General features: G+C 35.2%; 1 protein-coding gene across 1 annotated transcript in view; it reads right to left on the reverse strand.

Moving 5' to 3' along the window:
- The window catches only part of LOC100463615 (disintegrin and metalloproteinase domain-containing protein 5), a 137,593-nt gene extending 113,919 nt beyond the window's left edge, over positions 1 to 23,674 (reverse strand). Inside the window, exons 1-7 of the mRNA XM_034647778.1 lie at positions 23,248 to 23,674; positions 22,351 to 22,430; positions 10,853 to 10,908; positions 8,267 to 8,345; positions 7,922 to 7,998; positions 6,719 to 6,893; positions 5,747 to 5,812 (exon numbers count right to left, since the gene is read on the reverse strand). Of these exons, the coding sequence (XP_034503669.1) occupies positions 5,747 to 5,812; positions 6,719 to 6,893; positions 7,922 to 7,998; positions 8,267 to 8,345; positions 10,853 to 10,908; positions 22,351 to 22,430; positions 23,248 to 23,302 (588 nt within the window). The 5' untranslated portion in view covers positions 23,303 to 23,674. The remainder of the gene's footprint in view (positions 1 to 5,746; positions 5,813 to 6,718; positions 6,894 to 7,921; positions 7,999 to 8,266; positions 8,346 to 10,852; positions 10,909 to 22,350; positions 22,431 to 23,247) is intronic.
- Between the last annotated feature and the right edge of the window lie 123 nt (positions 23,675 to 23,797).

The raw sequence follows: 23,797 nt of genomic DNA on the forward strand, positions 1-23,797 counted from the left end.
TTATTTTTCCTTAACTCTTTTTATTCCCTATTGTTTTAGTATATTATGATAGAGTTTTGGCATATTGGTTTTTACTTTTACAAAATTATTGTTGTCTTCTTTGTGACCCAGAAATGACTACTGATTCATGTATTTCCTATAGACATCTTTAGATATTTGAATATATGTGGCACCCATTCAGAAGATACAAAGGTATCCAATTTTCCCAGCAACATTTATTCAAGAGATTGTCTTTTTTCCATTGCATATTTTTTCCCGCTTTCTCAAAGATTAGTTGACCATAGGGTTGAGGGTCCATATCTGGGCTCTCTCTTCTGTTCCATTGATCTATATGTCTGTTTTTGTGCCAGTGCCATGCTGTCTTGGTGATCACAGCTTTGTAATATAGCTTGAAATCAGGCAACATGTTGCCCCTAGCTTTGTTTCTCTTTTTCAACATTTCCTTGGTGATTCGGGGTCTTTTCTGGTTCCATACAAATTTTAGGATTGTTTGTTCCAGCGCTTTGAAAAATGCCTTTGGTATTTTGATCAGGATGGCATTGAAAGTATAGATTGCTCTGGGTAGCACAGACATTTTATTTTTTATTTTTTAAAGATTTTATTTTTATTTATTTGACAGAGAGAGACAGCCAGTGAGAGAGGGAACACAAGCAGGGTGAGTGGGAGAGGAAGAAGCAGGCTCCTAGCGGAGAAGCCTGATGTGGGGCTCGATCCCAGAATGTTGGGATCACACCCTGAGCCGAAGGCAGACGCTTAACGACTGTGCCACCCAGGCGCCCCAGCATAGACATTTTAACAAGATTTGTTCTTCCAATCCATAAGCATGGAATGTTTTTCCATCTTTTTGTATCTTCTTCAATTTCTTTCATAAGTGTTCTGTAGTTTCTGGAGTATAGATCCTTTACCTCTTTGGTTAGGTTTATTCCTAGGTATCTTATGGTTTTTGGTGCCATTGTAAATGGAATTGATTCCTTAATTTCTCTTTCTACAGTTACTTTGTTAATGTATAGAAAAAGCAACTGATTTCTGTGTATTGATTTTCTATCCTGCCACATTACTGAATTGCTGTATGAGTTCTAGTAATTTGGGGATGGAGTCTTTTGGGTTTTCCAAGACCAAATGCATATCAAGACTAAGTCACAAAGAAATTTAAAAATCTGACCAGACAAATAAAGAATAAGGATATTGGATCAGTAATCAAAAACATCTCAATAAGGAAAAGAACCAGATGAATTCACTGGAGAATTCTACCAAACATTTAAAGAAAAATAACACTAATCCCCTTCGAGTTCTTTTTAAGAATTGTAGAGGAGAAAACACTTCTTAACTCATTCTATGAGGTCAGCATTATCCTGATACCAAAGCCAGATAAAGACACTACAAGAAACATAGAAGTCAATCATCCTTGGTGGTGATTGATACAAAAATCGTTAATAAAATACTAGCAAAATGAATTCAACAGTTCATTAAAAGGATCATACATTATGACCAAGTGGGATTTATACCTGGAATATAAGAATGGTTTAACATATTAAATCAATCAATGTAATTCCACACATTAATAAAATGAAGGGCAAAAAAAAAAAAAACCACAAAAAACAACACATATCATTTCAACTGATGCCCCCAAAAAAGTGACAAAAATTCAGCACTATTTCATCATAAAAATACCCAACAAACTAGTAATAGAAGTACCTCAACATAATAAAAGCCATATATGATCACAAATAATATCACAGTCAACAGTGAAAGGCTGTTTTTTTTTTCCTTAGGACAGGAAAAAGGCAGCCATGCCCACCCTCACCACACTATTCGACATAGTACTAGAGGTCCTAACTACAGGACTGAGAGAAGAAAAAGAAAAAAAAGCATTCAAATGAGAAATAAAGTAAAATTATCTGTTCACCAATATGATTTTATATGCAGAAAACCCTACAGATTCCACCAAAAAAAAAATTGTTAGAGCTAGGAAACAATTTCAGCAGTTATAGGATATAATATCAACACACGAAAATCAGTTACTTCTATACACAAACATGACCGATCACAGAAGGTGAATTAAGAAAATGCACCCTTTTACTATATTATCAAAAAAGATAAAATACCTAAGAATAGACTTGACCAATGAGGTGAAAGGCTTACACACTGAAAGCTAAAGACATTGCTAAAAGAAATCAGAGAATATACAGACAAATGGAAAGGCATCTCATGCTCAGGAACCGGAAGACTTTGTAGTGTCAAAATAGTGTTAAAATGCCCAAACTACCCAAAGAAGCTGTCTACAGATTCACTGCAATCTTTATCAAAATCCCAATGGCATATTTTGCAGAAATAGAAAAAATAGCCTAAGAGAAGAATGTTACAGTGTCTCGCTTCCCGATTTCGAAACATACAACAAAGCAACAGTAATCAAAACTATATGGTATTGGTATAAAGACAGATATACGGAACAATGGAATAGAATAGAGCACCCAGAAATAAAGCCCTGAGTATATATGGCCAAATGTTTTTCAACACGGGTGCCAACATACACAATAGAAAATGGTCAGTGTCTTCAACAAATGGCACTGGAAAAACTGTATCTATCTACATGCAAAAGAATGAAGTTGGACCCTTACTTTGAATCATATACAAAAGTTAACTCAAGATTGGCATAAATGTAAGACCTAAAATTATAAAACTCCTGGAAAAAAGCATAGGAGAAAACCTTCAGGACGTTGGATTTGGCAATCACTTCTTGGATATGACACCAAAAACACAGGCAACAAAAGTAAAAATAAATAAATGGGATTACATTAAACTTAACTTTTGCACAACAAACAAAACAATGAACAGAGTGAAAAGGCAACCTGCAGAATGGGAGAAAGCATTTGCAAACCACATATCTGATAAGAAGTTAATATCTAAAATATACAAAGAAATCCTATAGCTCAACAACAAAAAACAAGTAACTTTAATATTATTTAATAATAGAAATATTAATATTAATAATGGAAAACAGTATGGCAGTTCCTCAAAAAACTAAACATAGAATGTTTATATGTTCTAACATATGTTCTAACAATCCAGCTTCTGGGTATACACTCAAAAAAATTCAAAGCAAGATCGCAAAGAGATATTTACACATTCACGTTCCTTACAGCATTATTCACAATAGCCTGAAGGTAGAAGAAACCCAAATGTCCATTAATAGAAGACTGGGTAAAGAAAATGTGGTATACACATGCAATGGGATATTCACTCACGACGCACGCTACAATACGAATGAAACCTGAGGACATTGTGTAAAGCAAAATAAGCCAGTCACTAAAGTTCAAATATTATCTGATTCCAATTATATGTATTTTCTAAAGTTGTCAAAATCACAGAAAGTAGAAAGGTATTTGCCAAGAGTGGGGCAGAGGATGCAGGGGGGAGGGGAAATTAGTGTTTTATGGGCATAGAATGTTGGTTTTCAGGACGAAAAGGTTCTACAGATCTGTTAAACAACAATGTGAATATACTCAACACTCATGAACTATACATTTAAAAATGGTTAGTACGGAAAATTTAATATTAAATGCTTTTTACCACAATAAAAAGAAAAGAATGAAGGAAATTAGGATTCAATACTAGATCTCTCTGACTCCAAATTATGTACTTACAACTGCTAAATCTAGTTGACTATGAAATACAATAAACTCTGCACTCATTCACTAGAATACAATTAGAGAAATGGGTAATCTCACACTGGTGGACTATTTCAAGAAAGAGCATCAGGCAAGCTTCCTTAGCAAGCTCCTCACTGAACTCTACCAAGGCCATAGTAAAGCCTCATGCTGACACTGGTAACCACACAGCAATATAAATTTTGTTTAAATGAAGAAGTTGATACCTCTTAAGTGTATCCCTATGCACTTTTAAGTCTTAATAAACAATTATTTTCCCTGTGAGGAAAAAAAAAGTGGCTAAAAAGTAATCCTGTAAAAAGAAAAGAAAGACCACAGTTTTTAAATAGCTGTATCAATAGGGGTGCCTGGGTGGCTCAGTCGTTAAGCGTCTGCCTTTGGCTCAGGGCGTGGTCCCGGAGTTAAAGGATCGAGCCCCGCATCAAGCTCCTCCCCTGGGAGCCTGCTTCTTCCTCTCCCACTCCCCCTGCCTGTGTTCCCTCTCGCTGTCTCTCTCTCTCTGTCAAATAAATAAATAAAATCTTAAAAAAAAAAAAAACAGATAGCTGTATCATAAAAGGCTATCAGATTAGTTAAAAAGATTTGAGATTGGTACAAGACCAAAAAGGTCTCTGGGCTCCCAACCAAATAAATGGTTATTGGTTTAAGTCACTAAATTTTGAAGTGATTTCCTATGTGGTAATAGATAACTTATGCTTATCTTGAAGTCTGCCTTGTCTGATATTAATCTAAACAAGTTTTTTAGAATTTTGTTCTTATAATATATTTTTAGTCTTTTACTTTCATTATGTACCATGTTTTAGATATGTCAGTTTTAGGCAGAACGTGTGCATTAATGTGTCTTGCATGATAATCTTTGTCTTTGCTTTCAATTAATTTTTATCTTTGGTTTTTAATTACAGTACTTAGTCCCTCTACACCTAATACAATTACTTGTATATTTGAGTTGAAGTTTATCTTAACCTTAGCTTTTAAATTTGTCCCACATTTATGAAACAAATGCTTACTGTATAATGTTTTCCTTTCCCTTTATTGACTTCTTTTTTGTTGATTATGCTTAAAATTCTGCTCTCCTACTTCTAATTGCTTTGTAGTTTTACAGGAACGTGATTTTTAGAATATGTGTTGGGATTGTACCGAGTCAGCTTAGCTATGCTAAAAAAAAACAAAAATAAAAACAAAAACCCCTCCCACTCTTTAGTGAGCCAATGCACTTTAATTTTTGTAACCTCTGCCAATATTTAGCTCAGCTTTGCTGTCTCATACCCACTTCTTCTGGAATCAACAGACTCCCTATGGAAAGAAATATTTTTATAACATATCTTAAAATTTTAATATCTGAAGGTTTTCTGTATCTAAATCTATTATCTTTTTTTTTTTTTGCTAACCCTTGTTTATGGTAGCTAATTTTCTTATGAATTTTGAGCTCGTATATGGCTGATAATAATCTGTGGGAATCCTGCTTGAAGTTGCATTCCTACGGAGAGAAATGTTCTTTGCCTCCAACAGGTGCCTTGGATCTTACCGACCAGGAATAAATATAGCCTCATAGTCCAGAATCTCCTAACTACCTATGTTGTACAAATTAAAACCTAAACCCATAAAGATCAGAAGTAGAATCACGAATCCTCAATACGAAAATTTTGTTCATTTGTTTTTCTGTCATTTCATTTACCTAGAACTGAGAATGAACAGATAACTTGTTTTCTCCCTTCACTTAGAAAAAGTAGCATATTTGTTTCATAAACTATTCTTTAAATGAGGCTGAAGCAGTTAAATATTATTGTATGTGGGGGCTGAGGGTTTCACTGAGGTTGTAGTTCTTTTGAAAAAAAACAGACTGACAAGCTTTAAAAAAAAATGAAAAATGCTTTACTTTACAAAAGCATTTAGAAAACCTCATCTACAAATGAATTAACAAACACTTGGCTTATACACAATTTTTAAGAAGTTATTAATTGAAAAGCAAAATATACATTTATCAAAAATGGTTTTAAAATTTTTATTGCATCATTGAAATCATGTTAAATACAAAGGTTAAATCATTTTAAAACAACAATACATAAAAAAAGACCTACCAGATTTTTATCCACAACAATATATATTTCAAGATATTGAGGGTGTAACTTGAAAAATTCAGTTCTCTGAAAAACACACAACATGAGTCCTGAGGAATTTGCAAAAATTTACCTTCTATTAAATTATGTTCTGAAACTGAGAGACATGGTGTTACTGATTACATAACAAAGCTTCTTCCAAATACAAAATTTAGGTACTATTCAGAAAATTCCAGTCCAAAAAGTGCCTGTGGTTAATAAGAATGGTCAATGACATCCCAAGCTATACAAGAACTCAGGTATCTGTTGATTTTAGCAACAGCTGCAATTGGAAATACTGAGTTTACAACATAAATCTTTTCTTTCTTGCCTTGTGATAATTTTCATAGTAATCTTCCATGTGGGCAGATTTTCTGCTACCAATTATTAGAAAACTACTTCTGGCAAACAATAAAGTTCAGAAAAATATTACAGAAGTTTACAATCAATGGCAGTTCACTAGAGCCAAGAATGATATTTATGATGTTCTAGCAGTTTACAGGCCTTTGTGGAAGAATTCATCACTTTGCTTTACATGTACCTTACATGAATACTAATAGTATTCACTTCTAAACTCTCCTGAAACAATGACTTAACTTAGAAATCCAGATCACGTGACATTTTCAGCTAATTTTTCAGCCTAATTGAGGAAAAGGAATAATTTACATTAACTACACAAACGTACATATGTGAAAATTAATTTTTTGGTTTCTTGAATCCTATATTCACATTTGTGTCCAAGATTAATTACCTAAGTCTTTACTAAACTTTAATCTAATAACAAGCTTAGTGAAGAACTTAACTTCATTCTTTATCCGTTTTAAAAGTCATGCAAGGCCTTCCCGAAAAGTAAAATAATCTCAAGATCTGCAAGTCATCAAATTTTGCTCTGAAAGTAGTTTTCATTTCACAAAATTATAAGGAATAAGTTAAAATTAAAAAGTCAACACTTACTTCTGAACTTTTTCTGATATGATAATATATATTATTATAGCTGTAAGTCTTAGTTTCTCCTAAGAGAGGTACACTAATGTTATCATATTTTTCTTCGTAAATCATGTGCACAAATCCCGATACGGCCTCCATTGGTTCAATTCCATATGAGATGTTTTTGAGCTGTAGTGTTCCCCTGAGTATTAAAATAATCAAAACAAGTCTGAAATTATTCTACCAAAATTATAATATTCTTTTTTTTTTAAAGATTTTATTTATTTATTCAACAGAGATAGAGACAGCCAGCGAGAGAGGGAACACAAGCAGGGGGAGTGGGAGAGGGAGAAGCAGGCTCATAGCCGAGGAGCCTGATGTGGGGCTCGATCCCAGAACGCTGGGATCACGCCCTGAGCCGAAGGCAGACGCTTAATGCCTGCGCCACGCAGGTGCCCCCCAAATTATAATATTCTAATGAGAAATTTTGGCAAAAAAAAAATTTATGTTAAAGTCACCTTGGTTTCTCTACTTTATTCATTGAGGTGTTAAACTCAAAACTGGACCAGTAATACCACAGGATGCATACTACCTTATATTACAAATATCCTAAGAGAAATATTTTTATTATCTTAAAGAAAGTATATAAGTGTCATGGATCCATGTGATTAAATAGGTTAGGACCCCTTCCTAGGGTATAGATTTTCTAAGCCAGCCTGTCAGATCTTTAGGCACTCTCTTCCTTAGTCTTAGGTCCTTTCTTCTTTTTGAGATACCTACTCCTCCCTGACACTTAATGTCATATGTCGTTTTTTGTGTGGACTTACCGGAAGGTATTACCTGATTAAAAATGACCAGAACCAGAGCCAAAATATCTATCAGATCTAGGCATTCTACAATTTTTGACCATGCTAGGAAATTAAGTCATCAATAAAAACATTAAAAATCTGGAAAAACTAAAGAAGTATGGGAGAGACCAACCAACACCCCCTACACTCAAGACCACTCAAAGCCTCAAGCAGCAGAGCCTGTTAGAATCAACAAGTAGCCTTCCATCAGGCACAAATGCTGCCAAAGTGACCAATTCTATTTTACCAGTAATTCTGCCTCACTTTTCAGGGAACTGAGATAACAGAGGTGAATATAGAACTAGAAAAGATAAACGGAGGATCAACCCAGTTTAGCAGGATGTAATACTGGCAAATGGGATATCTTTAAATAGGCTTCAACCTGAGTCCTGAACAAGTGTGGAGTGACACAAGAGAATCTGGAAAACCTGCAACATATCCATGATAACTGCAATCCATCTGAAAAAAAAAATACACAAGAACAAACGGATAACTTATTTTTAAAATGGACATCCCAGATGTGTCATTTGCATTTATTACTTTATCTACTTTAGTACTTTAACATGCATGGGCAATTATCCAATGAACTTTAGCCAGGTAGAAATAAGAACTAGTCCAAATTATTCAATTTCAGTGAATGTATAAAATAATATTATAGAAATTTCAGAATATTTACATTTTTAAAGATAACCCAGAGTAAGAAATCTGTAAAAAAGCTAAGTCTTACCTGCGCTAACAAAGGCTGAGAATGTTGGGTGCCATCTTTGTCATAAGAGTAAACAACAGAAACTGAAGATAAAAATGATCTAGACAAAAATCACAAAACATGCTCAAGTTGTGAAACAGAAAACATAGAAATAATTATTCTTCATAACACAAATTGTCCTTTTACTGAGGAACTGTAGTGCTAATTACCTTTGCATAGTCAATTGTCCAATTACTTTTCTGTCATTTACAATAAACCAGGTACTGCAGAATGCGTTTTAACTATAGTAACATACAATAAAATGCATGTTAATGAACAACCCAAATAGCTAGAAATAGCAAATAGTAAAATAACATAGGTCCCAATTTCCAGCATAGAACTTTAAAATCTTTGCCTTTATTGCTCACTGATTCCAGATTTAAAACTGAATCTTAAAAACTAGGGTTAGAACAAAATTTTTAAAAAAATTTCCTTGGCATTACTACAAATTCATATTCATTAAGTTTAGCTAAGTACCGAATTCTCAATAACCTTTGTCAGAATTTTTCTTCATTTTCCTCAGTAACAATTCAGAAACTTGACACCTCTCCTGCCAATCATCCCATGTAACTTCCACATCACTCCGGTTTCAGATCACCTGTACCCATCCTCATTCCTTACCTTTATTTCCAGAAGATGTCTACTTCTATTGTTAAAAGCACACCCTTACACTTGTGCTACCAATCCCATCTGTGCCGTACATTGAAGAGACACACTTATTCAATCCTATAATTTCAACTATTCCTCTCGAATGTTTTTTACCTTAATGCTATTAAAAAGTTTATTATGAAATCATTACCTTCATAAATAATTCTCCCTTGACCTTGTGTCCTACTCTAGCTATTCTTTATATATTTTCAATTCTCAAAAGATTCTATCAAAAGAGTAGTCTACACACAGTTTCTCCACTTTATCAATTCTTATTCACCCTGAAACTGCTCTAGAAAAGATTCATAACTGGCAGAATGTCAGATCCAAAAGGCAATTTTAAAATCATTGCCTTGGACTTCTGCCATCATTGTAAAAACTCGGACCACTCAGTCTAATCACTTAATTTACATCACACATCACTCTCTGCTTCTCTTCCCACCTCCCTAACCCTTCCAGCTTGATCTTCCATGTAGGCCACTCTTTTTTTATTATACTTCTCAGAAATACTGAGCTTTCCTAGGATTCAGTCTTTAGTCACCAATCTATTCATAAGCACTCTATAAGCTCTTTTTTTATACTACAGCCAAACTATTGATTACTACTAAATCTATATCCTTATTGTCATTCTCTCCTCAGAGATTCAAATCCCTGTATTCATATACTTAATGGAGAAAACCCACTTGAATATCTTAGAAGGCACTGCATACCAAACTCACCCCTTCCTCACACATATATTTCACTTGTTTCTCATTTAATTAATTATAACCTACCCATTTTTTTAAGCAACAACTAAATTATCCAAGAAACCCCATTTTTTTTCTCAATCACTCTAACAAATCCACCTTCGAGGTCTACTGAATTTTTCTTTCCTGTGCTATGACCAATGCCATTGTCCAAGACGCCACCATCACTCACCTAAACTCTTATACAACCAAGTAATTAGACACCTTACCTCAACTTCTGCTTCCTTAAAAACAGCTTAAACTTTCAATGGGACTGTAAAGTACATGTTTAAAAACATTTTTACACTCTTTTGTGGAACATAAGGAATAGCAATGGATGACATTAGGAAAAGGAAGAGAAAAATGAAGGGGGGGAAATCAGAGGGGGAGATGAACCATGAAAGACTATGAGGGTTTTGTTGGGGGGGGGGGGCTAGCCCGGTGAAGGGTATTAAGGATGACACATATTACATGGAACACTGGGTGTTATAGGCAAACAATGAATCATGAAACACTACATCAAAAACTAGTGATGTACTGTATGGTCACTAACATATCATAATAAATTTAAAAAAAAAAACTAATGATGTACTGTATGGTGACTAACATAAAAAACAAACAAACAAACAGTTTTGGTTTCCAGTACCCTTATTGTGGCATTATAGATCTTCTACAACCTGGCTCCTGCCTACTTTCCAAAATCTTTTCTTTCTATCCTCCAGAAATACACCCTTTAGTAATTCACATGGACTTTTTGCACACCACAGAATCCACTCTGTCTTGTACCTCCATGTTTTGCGCACAATTTCCTCTAAACAGAATGTCCCCCTACGCTACCTCATTTCTTTATGGAGCTCACAAGGTATCTTCTCTCAAGATACAAATTATCTTTTACCTCTCTCCAAAAAATATTCCTTCATTTCCAAAGAATACTATTTATACATTTATTATAATACCACATTATAATAAAATTCTCCCTTCCTCTATTAATTTGTCTGAATATATAAATTCTTTTACTGTGGACCATGTTTTACCTTTGTATGCCTATGATTTTACCCAATAATCAATATACAATAATTATCACATGTATATAGGTATCAATACACATTTGAATTGAAATGGTTCCATTCATACCTATTTTTAAAAATCAAGAAACCAAAGAATTAAAAATTTAAAGGATAAAATAGTTACTTACTGTTTTGTGAGATGGACAAAATATGGCTTTCCTTTTATTGTAATGATATAAGCAATCTGTAACATGAGTATCCAAAAAAATCAGTAATAATACTTGCAAATAATATATGCTAAATAATGTCTTTTCTGTGTTATCCTTTAAAAATATTGACAAAATTAGTAATTATGTATAACCATTATATATGCTTCCCTCCTGATATTCAAAGCCTCAGAATTCTAAATTGAGAACTATGTACTAGTCCCCACAGGCCTATTATTCACCCTAACTAACATTTCTGAGGGAGAAGTTTGCCTGATGATTGTTTCTTTTGGCTTAGATATGTATCACCCTTCAATACCAAAGATTCTCACCTCACTTGAAAGAACCTATTATTTGTTTACTCCCAGACCTCCCAAAAAGCAAATTGAAGGAGATACTGCTCCATGGAAGAGATACTCCTAAAAGATAACACTACAAGAAATGCACTACACCTCTAGCAATAAAACATAATAAATACCATTGCACTTTGCTTATCCACCTAAGCAATGAAATGCCTCTGGAATAGAATGTGGGAGAGGGTAGAGGATAGAGGGGGAGCAGAGACATGTCTAGAGAACCCACTAGAAGATAACAGGAAATATAAGAGTCACTAAATTATTTATTTGGCTAATTTTTAAAAATTATTTTAACAAGAGAAATAGTCATTTAAAAGTTTTCAGTTCCTCAACTTTGTATTATAGCAGAACAAGATTCTTTGAACAGATAAATGTTCTGAGAAGAGTCATTTGAATGACAATCTGGAAATGAGTATATAAGTGGAATCTGGTGAGGATCCTGAGAATTGTGCCCTCTAAAAATACCCTGTTATTCAACAAATATAATGAAAAATAAAGAGGAATATGATAGCATCAATAAAATTTTAAATCCACATAGCTTACAAAACAAAAAACTAGAATGTAAATAATAAGAAATGTACAAAACTGACAGGAAGAGAAAAAAAAAACTTCAAAAATACATCATCTAGAGTTCCACAACTTTTCATACAGAGCACCCAAAAGTTTGGGTTGAACTGTCTCCCTTCTTCCAAATTTATATGAGAATCCCTAAACCCGGGACCTTGGAACATGATTTTATTCAGATAGGATCCTTACAGAAGTAGTAAAGTTAGGATACTAGGGTGGGTTTTAATCCAATATGACTGGTATCCTTATAAAAACGGGAAATTTGAACACAGACATACACAAAGAGGCATGCCATGTGAAGATTCACAAGGGGAAGACTCCATCTATAAGCCAAGAAGTGAGAACTGAGGCCGATTCTCCCTCACAGTCTTCAGAAAGAACCAACCCTGCCAACACTCTGATCTTGGACTTCTAGCTTCCTTCGTTGAACTGTGGGACAATACATTTCTGTTGTTAAGCCGCATGGCTTGTGTTACTTTGTTATGCAATCCCTTGAAAACTAATACACCAATTTTCAATAAAAAATTATAAGAAATGCAAAAGAACAGGATCAAATTACCAAAAACCAAATAAAAAATAGGGAAATTATTATGTCAAAGCTACAGGTAATATGTATATTAACCATGACTCAAGTGAGAAAAATATGGAGAATTTCAGAAGGGTAGGTAGAATATCTAATACACAGATTGAAATTCTAGAGCAGAAAAAAATCCAATACCAGCTATTAAAAATTCAATAGAAAGGGTTTGAGAGAAGATCAGATGGAGTAGAAGACAGAATTGGTAAACAGGAATACAGATCAATAGAAAATATTCAGATTGAAGCACAGAGAAAAAAATATGAAGAAGAAAATAAAAGAAGTGTGACCCATTAAAAATGTCTGACATTCATGTAATTTTAGTCCAAGAAAAACAGGAGAAAGAAAGAAAGAGGCCAGGAAATAAACAGATTTGAGAAATTAATCCCTGAGATTTTCTAAAACTTATGAAAGATGTCAACCCCCACTCTCAAATACTCTATTAATCCAAAACAGAATGAATACAAAGAAAACAAACTTAGGCATATCATACTCAAACTACTAAAACAAAAAGACAAAAAGCACATATTTAAACAGCAACGAGAGAGAAAGGGCACATTACTTTCAAAAGACTTTTATATAAAGTATGCATAAGTCTCCCACAGAAATAATGAACACCAGCAAGCAATGGAATGGCATCTTTAAAGTGCTGAAAGAACATGATATCCAACCAAGAGTTTATATCCAGCAAAAATATCCAGCAGTTATGCAAGCAAAATAAACATATTTTTTCACAAAAGAGAATTCATTGCCAGCAAACCTGCACTGAAAGAAACACTAAAAATACTGTATTATTTTTAATAAAAAGGAAATTGTTATAAGATAGAATCATAAAAAGGTAAGACAATGGAAACCACAGGAGAAAATAAGTTGTTGGTAAATTTAAGTGAATATCATTTGTTTTAATCAGTGATAGTGCTCTTGGCATTAAAAAAAATACGTAGTTGTAAAATATGTAACAATGGCATAAATGACAATAAGAACACAAATGGAGTAAAGTTTCAAGGTCCATGAGTTATTCAGGGAGTGGTAAAAATATAAATTCAGTAATAAAAAGGGTAATCATTAAAAGAATAATAAACAATGCATCACTAATAACCTAAAAAGATAAATTAGAATAATATTCACATCATGGATTATAAAGAACAGAGGAAGGAAAAATTAAGAAAAACCAAACGGATTTAAAAAATAATAATTATATGGGGCGCTTGTGTGGCTCAGTAGGTTAAGCGGGAGATTCTTGATTTCAGCTCAGGTCATGATCTCAGGGTCATGGGATCCAGCCCTGCACTGGGCTCCACACTCAGCAGAGTCTGCATGAGATCCCTCTCCTCACTTGCTCTCTCTCTCTCTTTCTCTTTCTCAAATAAATAAAGTAAAGCTTTAAAAAATAATTGTTATTATTATACCCTTTATAAAAGAGAAGCATTTTAAAACATAAAACACTGAAAATAAAAGGATTAAAAATTAAACTATGTAAACAATACCCAAAAGAAAGATAGTGTAGCTATATTAATAGCAAGCAATATATGATTCAAAATGACTTATAAGAAATAAAGGGGGACATTTTATAATGATAAAAGCATCAATTAAAAGTTAAAATGCTACAATCTTAAATATTTTAAACACTTAATATTATATCTCCAAAATATATAAAACAAAAATTGATGAAACTAAAAAAAGTTATATATAATTCAAAAGTATATGTGGAGATTTTATAATTATAAGAAGTTACATTAAGGACCCAAGAGAAATATCAGTAGGGCTACAAAGATTTGGACAGCATTATCAACTAAACTTATCTGACATATATGCAACACTACACGTAATCACTGAAAAAGAAATATTCAAGTGCACATATAACATTTATCAAAATGAAACCATTTTACTATCACATGAAGGATAATAAAACAAGTCTCATCAACTTTTGATAATCCAACTTCTATTCACAGTTATGTATGACATAAAGAAACAACACCATTTAATCACAGCATTAAAATATGTTCAAAAAAACTGAGAATAAGTTTAACAAAAATGTTTTCAAGACATCTACACTAAAAACTACTAAGACTTATTGAAAGAAAACCTAAAATATATGGAAAGATATATCATGTACATGAATTGGAAGACCCAATATTGTTCAATTTCCCCTAAATTTATCTATAGATTCAATGCAAACTCAGTAAAATCATAGCAGGTCATTCGTGGATATGAACAAGTTGATTGAGTTTAGAATAGTCAAGACAAGAATATGGAAAAAAAGAGGTAGGAGTGCCTACACTAACCTGTATTGACTTATAAAGCTACAGTAATTAGGGCAGTGAAATATGGGCCAAAGTTTTGAAGAACAGTCTGATGGCACAGAATAAGGAATCCTGAAAGAGCCACAAATATATATTTATCTGATTTTCAGTAAAGTCACCTTTGTAATCTGAGGAGGATAAATGCCTTTCCATACATGCTGCTCAGTATTCACATAGAAAAAACAGTGAAGTTTGACTTCTCTATCTCATGATAGAAAAAAAAATCCAGATATATCACAGTTAAAAGGAATATAAAGCTCCTACATAAAACCACTGGGATATATTTTATAACCCTGCAGTAGGGAAAAATGTCTTAAATGAAATGCAAATAGCAATTAGCAAAAAATAAAAGATTAATAAATTGAAATTAATTGATTAGATTCTGAGACAATGAGAAGACAAGCCACAGACTGGGAGGGATATTTGCAAAAGACACATTTGATAAGGGACCATTATCCAAAATATAGAAAGAACTCTTATAATTCAACAAAAAGAAAATGAACAATCCCATTAAAAATGGGCAAAAGAACTAAAGAGAAACCTCACCAAAGAAGATATACAAATGGCAGATAAGCGTATGAAAAGATATTCCACATCATAAGTTATTAGTGAATTGCAAATTAAAACAATGAGATACCATTACATGCCTATTAAAATGGCCAAAATCCAGAACCCTGAAAACACCAAATTCTAGCAAGGATGTGGAGCAAAAAGATCTCTCTTTCACTACTGGCAGGAATGCAAAATAGTATAGCCATTTTAGAAGCAGTTTGGCAGTTTCCTACAAAATTAAATATACTCTTACCATATGATCCAGCAATCACAATCCTTGGTGTTTACCCAAAGGAGATGAAAATAAAAAAACACACAAAAACCTGCACATAGATGTTAATTGCAGCTTTATTCATAATTGCCAAAATTTTCAAGCAAACAAGATGTTAACAGTAATTGGGGGCGCCTGGGTGGCACAGCAGTTAAGCGTCTGCCTTCAGCTCAGGGCGTGATCCCGGCGTTATGGGATCGAGCCCCACATCAGGCTCCTCCGCTATGAGCCTGCTTCTTCCTCTCCCACTCTCCATGCTTGTGTTCCCTCTCTCACTGGCTGTCTCTATCTCTGTTGAATAAATAAATAAAATCTTTAAAAAAAAAAAAAGATGTTAACAGTAATTGAATGGATCAATTGTGGTACACCCCCACAATGGACTATTATTCAGCATTAAGGAGAAATGAGCTATCAAGCCATGAGAAGACATGGAGGAAATTTAAGTGAATATTACTAAGTGGAAGAAGCCAATCTTAAAAGGCTATTTATTGTATGATTCCAACTATATGACGTTCTGGAAAAGGCAAAACTATGGAGACATTGAAAAGATCAATGACTATCGGGGTTAAAGGGAAGGATGCCAAGGTTGCTTTCAGCTCAAAGTTGCTTCCAATGGTTCCTTCGCCACAAGGTCCCCAGAGGCAGCTCACAACATGGCAGTTTGTGTTTTCTTTGAGGTCAGGTGGAGAAACACTCCAGAAAGCTGTGATGGAGTCTCAAAAACATAAATTAATCAATGCAGTGGCCACCCTATCATATTTACAGGTCTCATCGATCCTCAAGAGGAGAGAATTACACAGGGTGCACATCAAGGAGTAGGACCCATGAGGGACACCTCAGAATTCTGTCTACTGAAATATAATACAAATGGAATTACAGATATAAAGACAAATATCAAGTACATAGGTATGGTTATCATTGGATGGAAGGGGGAAATGGGAATGGGGACTTGGAAAAAGGGAAAAAGTATAATAATCAGGGGCTTGATGGGACCATTAATCATAGTGTGCTATGAAATTGGAGGATCACAGTATACATCTGTGCCTGAGGGCCAAAAAATCCTCCACGAAATATTTCAAAAACACTAATTTGAATCAAATTAATCACAGAAACTGACTTAAAAATCCCTGTTAAGAACATATTACATCACTGCTGGAATGAATTGGAGGACATTCTGCAGCACACTGATAATTCTTCCTAACTAAGCAGAAATTAATGAATTTCCTACCTTCACTGTTTTATATGGGGGCAGGGTGGTTGGGGGAATGTGAGGATCTCAAAGATATTCTGAGTCATATTTTATATGTGGACATGTCTTCTTTGGTTTGCTTTATTAGCAAAACTTGTAGTTGCAGGAGTGATGAAAAAGATTTTTCACATTGTTCATTTTGGTTGTTCTTGTGGAAGGAATTATGTATACCACCATCATTCACAAAATTCATCTAAAATAGAACTAGGAGCCTGGTGGTTGTGGTGGGAAAAGTATGCAAACATTATTATGTAAATAAAACCAAGCAACATGAAAACACTACACCAACCCTATAAGATACTAGGATGTGAACACCAAAGAATATTAATAAAAATCAAGTTCCAAGGGGTTGTAAAGAGCGGCTTCAGTTGGCATACATTTGTTATGTTGGAGAATACCCTGAGACTCTGCCTTAGTGCTCCAATTTTCCCTTAAATAGCCTTGGCTCAGGCAATTCAGGCTTTAAGAGGAATCATCATTTTACCAAGATTTGTTATTAATATCAGTTTCTAGGGCAAAATGTTTGTACCATGATACTTTTCAGCCCAGAAACCAAGGAAGAGAGAAGAAAAGGAAAAACAATTATTATTACTTCTTTCTTTGCCCGCTAAACTAAATGGGTCTCTTTTTTTGTGTAACAGATGGTAATGAGTGTTCTATTTGATCAAACCACATGAGGATTTGGAACAGGCCTCAGCTGCCTTTAATCCCTTTATCTAACTCAAAGAAGTCATTTAGGACACTCAGAAATGTGCAAGTAAATTATTTCTTTTTCATTCCTAAATAGATCTTGGTGTGTGTTTAAAGTTGCCAGGCATCCTGTACATATGGACATGTCCTTAATTTAATGATTTTTATCCTAGGCCCTGTACCGACCTTGTCAGAACACCCGAAATATTCCGTATTCAGCTTTTTTCAATAAATTACGGAACTTTCATAGTCAGCTCTTTTCCACCACAATAGCTGGTGTTTAAATCATTTAAATGGCAACACAAGGCAAATATCATACCTTCAGAAATAAAGACCTATATGATCTCTCAACTCTCCATGTAGGTTTGTCTGAGGGAAATCCAAAAGGAGAGACTGAGAATTAAAAACACTTATTTTTCATATTCAAGAAAGGGAAAGGCTTTCTTTGGCCAGAGTCCCAAGTCGTGAACAAGTAACTACTGTTATGTGGAACTTGTCAGAACGCACAATCAGAAAATCAGACAATCACCAAGAGGCACCCTCAAATAACTAGCTTCTGGAAGTCAGCAAATCAGTGACAGCCCTAGTCCCTAGGGAAGCATCAGTAAACGTCTCACTCCACTGAGATGATCGACAAGAGCCTTACTGCACCACGTTAACACAGCCGAGAGCGTGTCTATACCTAAACACTCTCCCTTCCGAAAGCCCACTAATCCCTGAGCATGAACCTTCCCAAAACCTTATGTGAGATTAGCTCTGGGTTTGTTCAGGAAGACGGTGTTTACAACTAGCCCCTACATGCAAACTGTAATTATTATTATTTTTTTTGAATCACGTATCAAGTTCAATGTATTGTTTATTTTACAAGTTTGCAACCCTTTCAATGGTTCAACTCATTTATGATTAATTGTGAGTTTGGACTTGCGACAGAGTCACCAACACAGCTGTGAGATTATCAAATTCAGTATTTTTAATTCTTTTTGAAATATTTTGGACTATTATCTATTTTTTGTGTATATTTAAACCCCAAATGCCAAAATTTTAAACAGTTTTACCAAATGAAGAAAAAGTCCTTTTGAAGCTCTTTGTAAAGTATGCAATTGTTCATTTAACATCAAAAATAGTGGAAAGTCAAATATAAACCCACATACACTAAGAGCTAAGCAAAATGGATAAATGATTTCCTCATATAGTACCAAAGAAGATGATACAACAAATTTTTTGGACAGAGAAAAATTCGAAAAATATAAGAATTGCAACAGACACTGTATTGGTTTTGCACAGAGTGTATCACCCGTTTTCTACTTAGATGACTATTTGAATGTACAATTACCAGAAGTATTTTCTGATTCCAAAATTGCAAGCAAAATTTCAGGTGACAAGTTGAAATCCATTGTGATAATTCAAGAATGTAATGGTTTTTCATGCAATTACATAAATCACCAGAGATCTACACATGTCAATTGTTAGGGCACAGCCCCAGGTGCAAGTAATCACAATGCAGAAAACATGTTTCCTTTGCTTGTATAGCATTTTTCTAATGAGAACAGAGCCTGCTTATAAGGCTATTCGAAAGTAAAATCCCTTCCAAATAAGACTTCAGAGACAACAGCAAACTTGTATAGAGACTCCCTTATTGAGTTAATGAAAAAAATCACACTACTTTTGTGGAGGTAACATAAGTACAAATTTTTGTAGGTGTTTGTATAAATATGCAGAAAATGTTTATTTGAAACTGAAGCAGGGCGCCTGGGTGGCTCAGTTGATTAAGCATCTGCCTTCAGCTCAGGTCATGATCCCAGGGTCCTGGGATAGAGTCCCTCATTGGGCTCCCTACTCAGCGGGGAGCCTGCTTCTCCCTCTGCCCCTCCCCCCAACTCGTGCACTCTCCCATACCCGTTCTCTCTCTCTCTCTCACAAAAATCAATCAATAAATTTTGTTTAAAAAAGAAACTGAAGCAAAGCATGAATGATTCTAAGAAGGTGTTGGCTGTCCTTGCCATATCAAAGAGCACCTGATGTCCTTTCTCTTGACAGTGAGGTTATTGTCAAGATATTGCTCTCTTGCTTCACCATCTATACTGTTTTAAGTGAGTGATTAAAAGATTTTCATGATTTTGCTGATGTTCAGTATTCTTCAAATCTCTTGCACCCACCAAATCTGTTGGCTCTCTTGAACAAGTACAGTTGGGAGAACCTCAGTTTATGTGAAGCACTGAAATCATGCTTTAATTCTAAAACAAGGCCCAAAATATTCTTGTTGACTTTTTAAATAATCTCTCATTGAGTGAGGCCTACATATTTCTTTTTCAGAGTTATCTCTTTAGCAATAGGATTTTGCAAACTGAAAGGTGAGCAGTGTGACTTTAGTATTCCATTGAATAAAACTGAACGTGTTGAAGAAAGAATTGAGCCCTATCCTCCAAATGTATTCCTCTGGTGTCAAGTCTGTTCTCAAAAGGGAAAACATTCCTTATGAACAGGAAAAGAAATTCCAACTTGAAGTGGATAGTTAGTATGGCACTTGCTCTATCTTTTGAAATGTTTTAATACCTTGAAGAATTCAGTTCTTTTATCTGGATGTTGCTAAATGGTTTTCCAGCATGGAAGAAGTAGAACTCATCCTGTGTGGTGTTGAAGAAGAAGACAAGAAAATTTGATGACAATATTCTGGTTTTGTCAATGGACAACGTTTTAAAACATTGTCAATTAAGAGATACAACAGAATGGTGAAGAATGCAAAAACAAGCTAAGAAGAACAATGATAAGAGTTGTTAACTTCACAATGCTAATGTCCAGTGTTGTTGTTGTTGTTTCTTTAACCACTAAATGTTCATTGGGAAAAAGAAGGAATAAATTATATATGACCACTGTAGAAACTATGTTACATTATAAATGGAACAACTGCAAGGAGTTTTATAAACAAATTCTGTAAAACAAGGAACTGTTAAGGCAAGTCAGATCATCAGGGAAATACAATTCAAGAAAGACGTACATAATTTAGACACTGTGAAAGGTGAAATGAAATGGAGTCACTCATATCAAGGGGTTTTAAAATAGATCCAGGAGGCCATTAGGAAAAATGGGATTTATGCATGTCTTCACAGGGTAGAACCATGAACTTTTGAACTAGGCCAAAGCTGTGAACTGGGCCAAACTGCAGATATTCCAACAACTCAGACCAAGCACTTGCTATAGGAAGAGGCTTTCCCTAGTGATCACCTTAGCAATCAATTATATTCAGCCAAGATTAGTTTTCTGCCACGAACACTAATCAAAATTCTTTGTCGACAACATACAGGAAAATCCCCTTTTGTCTTAAAAACCTTTTTTTTTTGTTCCCTGGGGGGCACAATTTGGGTTGCTCCTAAATCTGTGCTTCTTGAAATGCAATTCTGTGACCCCAAATAAATGCTTTTCTTATATTCAGTTCCACCTCTTTTCTTAGTCAACAATACTTACAATTTGTTTCAGATGACCAACAAATTATGTTTAGTATTTAACGTTATTTAGTATGTACCATGCAATACTTCTTTCTTATCTTTAGTACATACGCATAGGCAATTAGAAGTAATTCAAAATTAACTGGGTTAATATTAACATTAATTAATGTTCTTATTTCTTAAATCTGGGAGGTCTCTAGGTGCCTCCTAGGCATTCTTACTTTTGCAGGTCTTCCCTCATATTATATTGAATATATTAAAATACAATCACATCCCACATTAAGAATAATTTTGTTGCAAAAATAGTAAAAGGAAGCTTTTAAAATTGTTATAGTTAAAAGAAACACACTGAACTTTCATATTATTAAATGACTTTTTAAAAATGCTAGAGATTGGACACGAGGTGAACTCAAAGATCATCTGCTCAGTGATAAATAATAGAGAGAAAGTGTTGGTATTATTCATTTTAGAAAGAAGGAAACTAAACAAATCCAGCGGAGCCCCTTCTTTCCAATCAGAAGAAAACAAAAAACAAAAACTGGAGTAACACTCATATACTTTGCATGACTAAGAATTCACTTGGTGGGTGGTGGGTGGTGTGGGGGTTGGAGGGTGGGTGGTAAAGAAAACCCAGCTACTACAGGAAGAAAATGTAAAGAAATAGAATATGGGGAGGAGAAGTCACCTTCAGAAAACAAAGAGTAATGGGGGAGGGAGAAACCTGATACAGTGTATCCTTATGTAAAACACAGAAGGAAGGTTTTTAAACACCACGAAAAAGAAAAAAATTAATTTGGAAACCCACAGTTACGACTAGCATTAGATTATCCTATAGTAGAAGAAACCATGTGAGAAGTAGATTTTCCTGGGGAATTACAGAAGGAATATGTACTAATATCCAGGCTTCTCTACAAGCTAATTAACAGATCATCTTTCAGCTTCTCACGGACTCTGAAAGATGAGGCAAGTAGCTGGAGGAAATCACCAGGGCTAGGAGTGAGGAAAAGAAAACTCAATAATCAGACAAAAAAATACTATTTCAATACAATATTTTAGACAATCAAAATTAGTGCAAAAAAAAAAAAAAACATCCATGATGAACAAGTTATCAAAGTTTTAAAGAAAGACGGTATCTGACCCTGACTCACCCCACCAGGCCATACCTTAATCCTGGTCCTGGGGGAATTCTTTTTCCATTCCCTTAAATTTTCCGCCTGAATCAAGCACTTTGTCTGCTTCTCCCTCATCCTGGCCCTGGTGGATCCTATCCCTAAAATCCTTCACCTCAACAGAAACACACACATACAGAGTCATACATATTCATACACTTGGAATGGCTCCTTGTTGTGAACCCAGTTCCAGCTGTCAGCTCTGCCTCCAAGAATTCTGTTCCTGCCTCCATTCAGCAACTTTAGTCTTGATAGTAAAGGCAACTTAACACAATTTAAGATTTAAAAATATTTCCCAATTACATTATTTTCTGGATTTCCTTTTGCATCAGATGATGCAATCTTCTCAGGAACCGTGGTCTGCAGAAATGTTTTATGAGGACCTAAAATAAAAATAAGCAAAGTTATTTTGATACCTACAATTCTACATTATCCATTTCTAAATCTAATCCCTCATTTGTTTCTCTATATTACCAAATATTTTTCAGTATTATCTATGTATCTACCCTTCCTTTCCATTGTGTTTCTGGTTCTTACCTACAAAGTTCTTGGCCCTTGTCAAGATGTCAAGTTTTTATTTTCTCTCTCTCACTCTCTACACACAGACAGACAGACAGACAGACACACACACACACACACACATAAAGAGATCCCCAGATAGGCAGTTTGGCAGTTTGGCTAGGTAACGCTGAATAACAAACTATGGTATCATAAAAGAAGTGTGGAAAAGAGAAACACAGGTACAGCAAGAAAATGGGATCATTTGCAGGGAAAAGATACAGAATAGTGAATACAAGAGTGATCTGCAATTTCAAGTGGAGCAGGTGGAGGGCAGCAGTGACCAAATCAGGAAATCATTGACAAACAGGTTCTTTACGGCGATGCGATTATTTCTAGAATAGCAGAATTTTTGTGTGTGGAAAAGACCCATTATTTCATTTTTGTCCGTTTTACAGACAAGAATGCCATCCCAGAGACGTGAAAAGATTTTCTGCCTGGAGGCTGCCTCTACTTTTTTGGCCACAGACGCCGAAGCGAGGGGCAAGAAGAAAGTGGGTAGGGAGAGCGCGGGGCTGGGGTAAGGTCTGGGCCTGGGGCCTGGACCAAAGAATACAGCTCCCTAAGCGAACACAGTTCCCCATCCCCATCCCCATCCCCCGCAGGCCTGGATGGCAAGGGGTAACGAGTATCTGGACTTACCGGGATCTGCGTGCAGCTCTCCAAGCCGGGTGAGGAGGACCAGAAGAAGGAACATGGCTCCGCTCTCTTGGAGCCAAGCTGGCGTTGTAACAGCAGTTGAAGCGTTCAGGAAGGTGGAGGCGCAGCTCGCGCAGGACCGCTGAGCTCGGCAGGTGCGCACCCCGAGAGGGAAGCGCCAGCCGCGCAGCGGGAAAGCTCAGGGCTCTACGCTCGCTCTGCTGCCGCTGGAGGTAGCTTAGCCTGGTAACCTGCGTCGGCGGGCCAACCAGGGAGAGTTCAAGGGCCTACTGTCAACACCCACACACACTGGCCTTATTGTTAAGGAAGGAAAGACTGAAATTTTCAATTCTCAGATTAGGGTGGTGCCTGGTTGAGGCTTTCGTTTATATCTTGTACTTAGACCAATGATTTTTGAAGTAATTTCTAGTTTCAGCGAGAAGAAAGAACAAAGATAAAAATGCTCAAGTTACTGATAGCAAACGAGTCTCCTCCAATGGCATTTACATATCTTCCAAACAGGTGAAATGCTTATATGGGGGGGGGGGAGGGG

The sequence above is a fragment of the Ailuropoda melanoleuca genome, chromosome 18, assembly GCF_002007445.2.
Source record: "Ailuropoda melanoleuca isolate Jingjing chromosome 18, ASM200744v2, whole genome shotgun sequence".
NCBI classification, from domain to species: domain Eukaryota; kingdom Metazoa; phylum Chordata; class Mammalia; order Carnivora; family Ursidae; genus Ailuropoda; species Ailuropoda melanoleuca.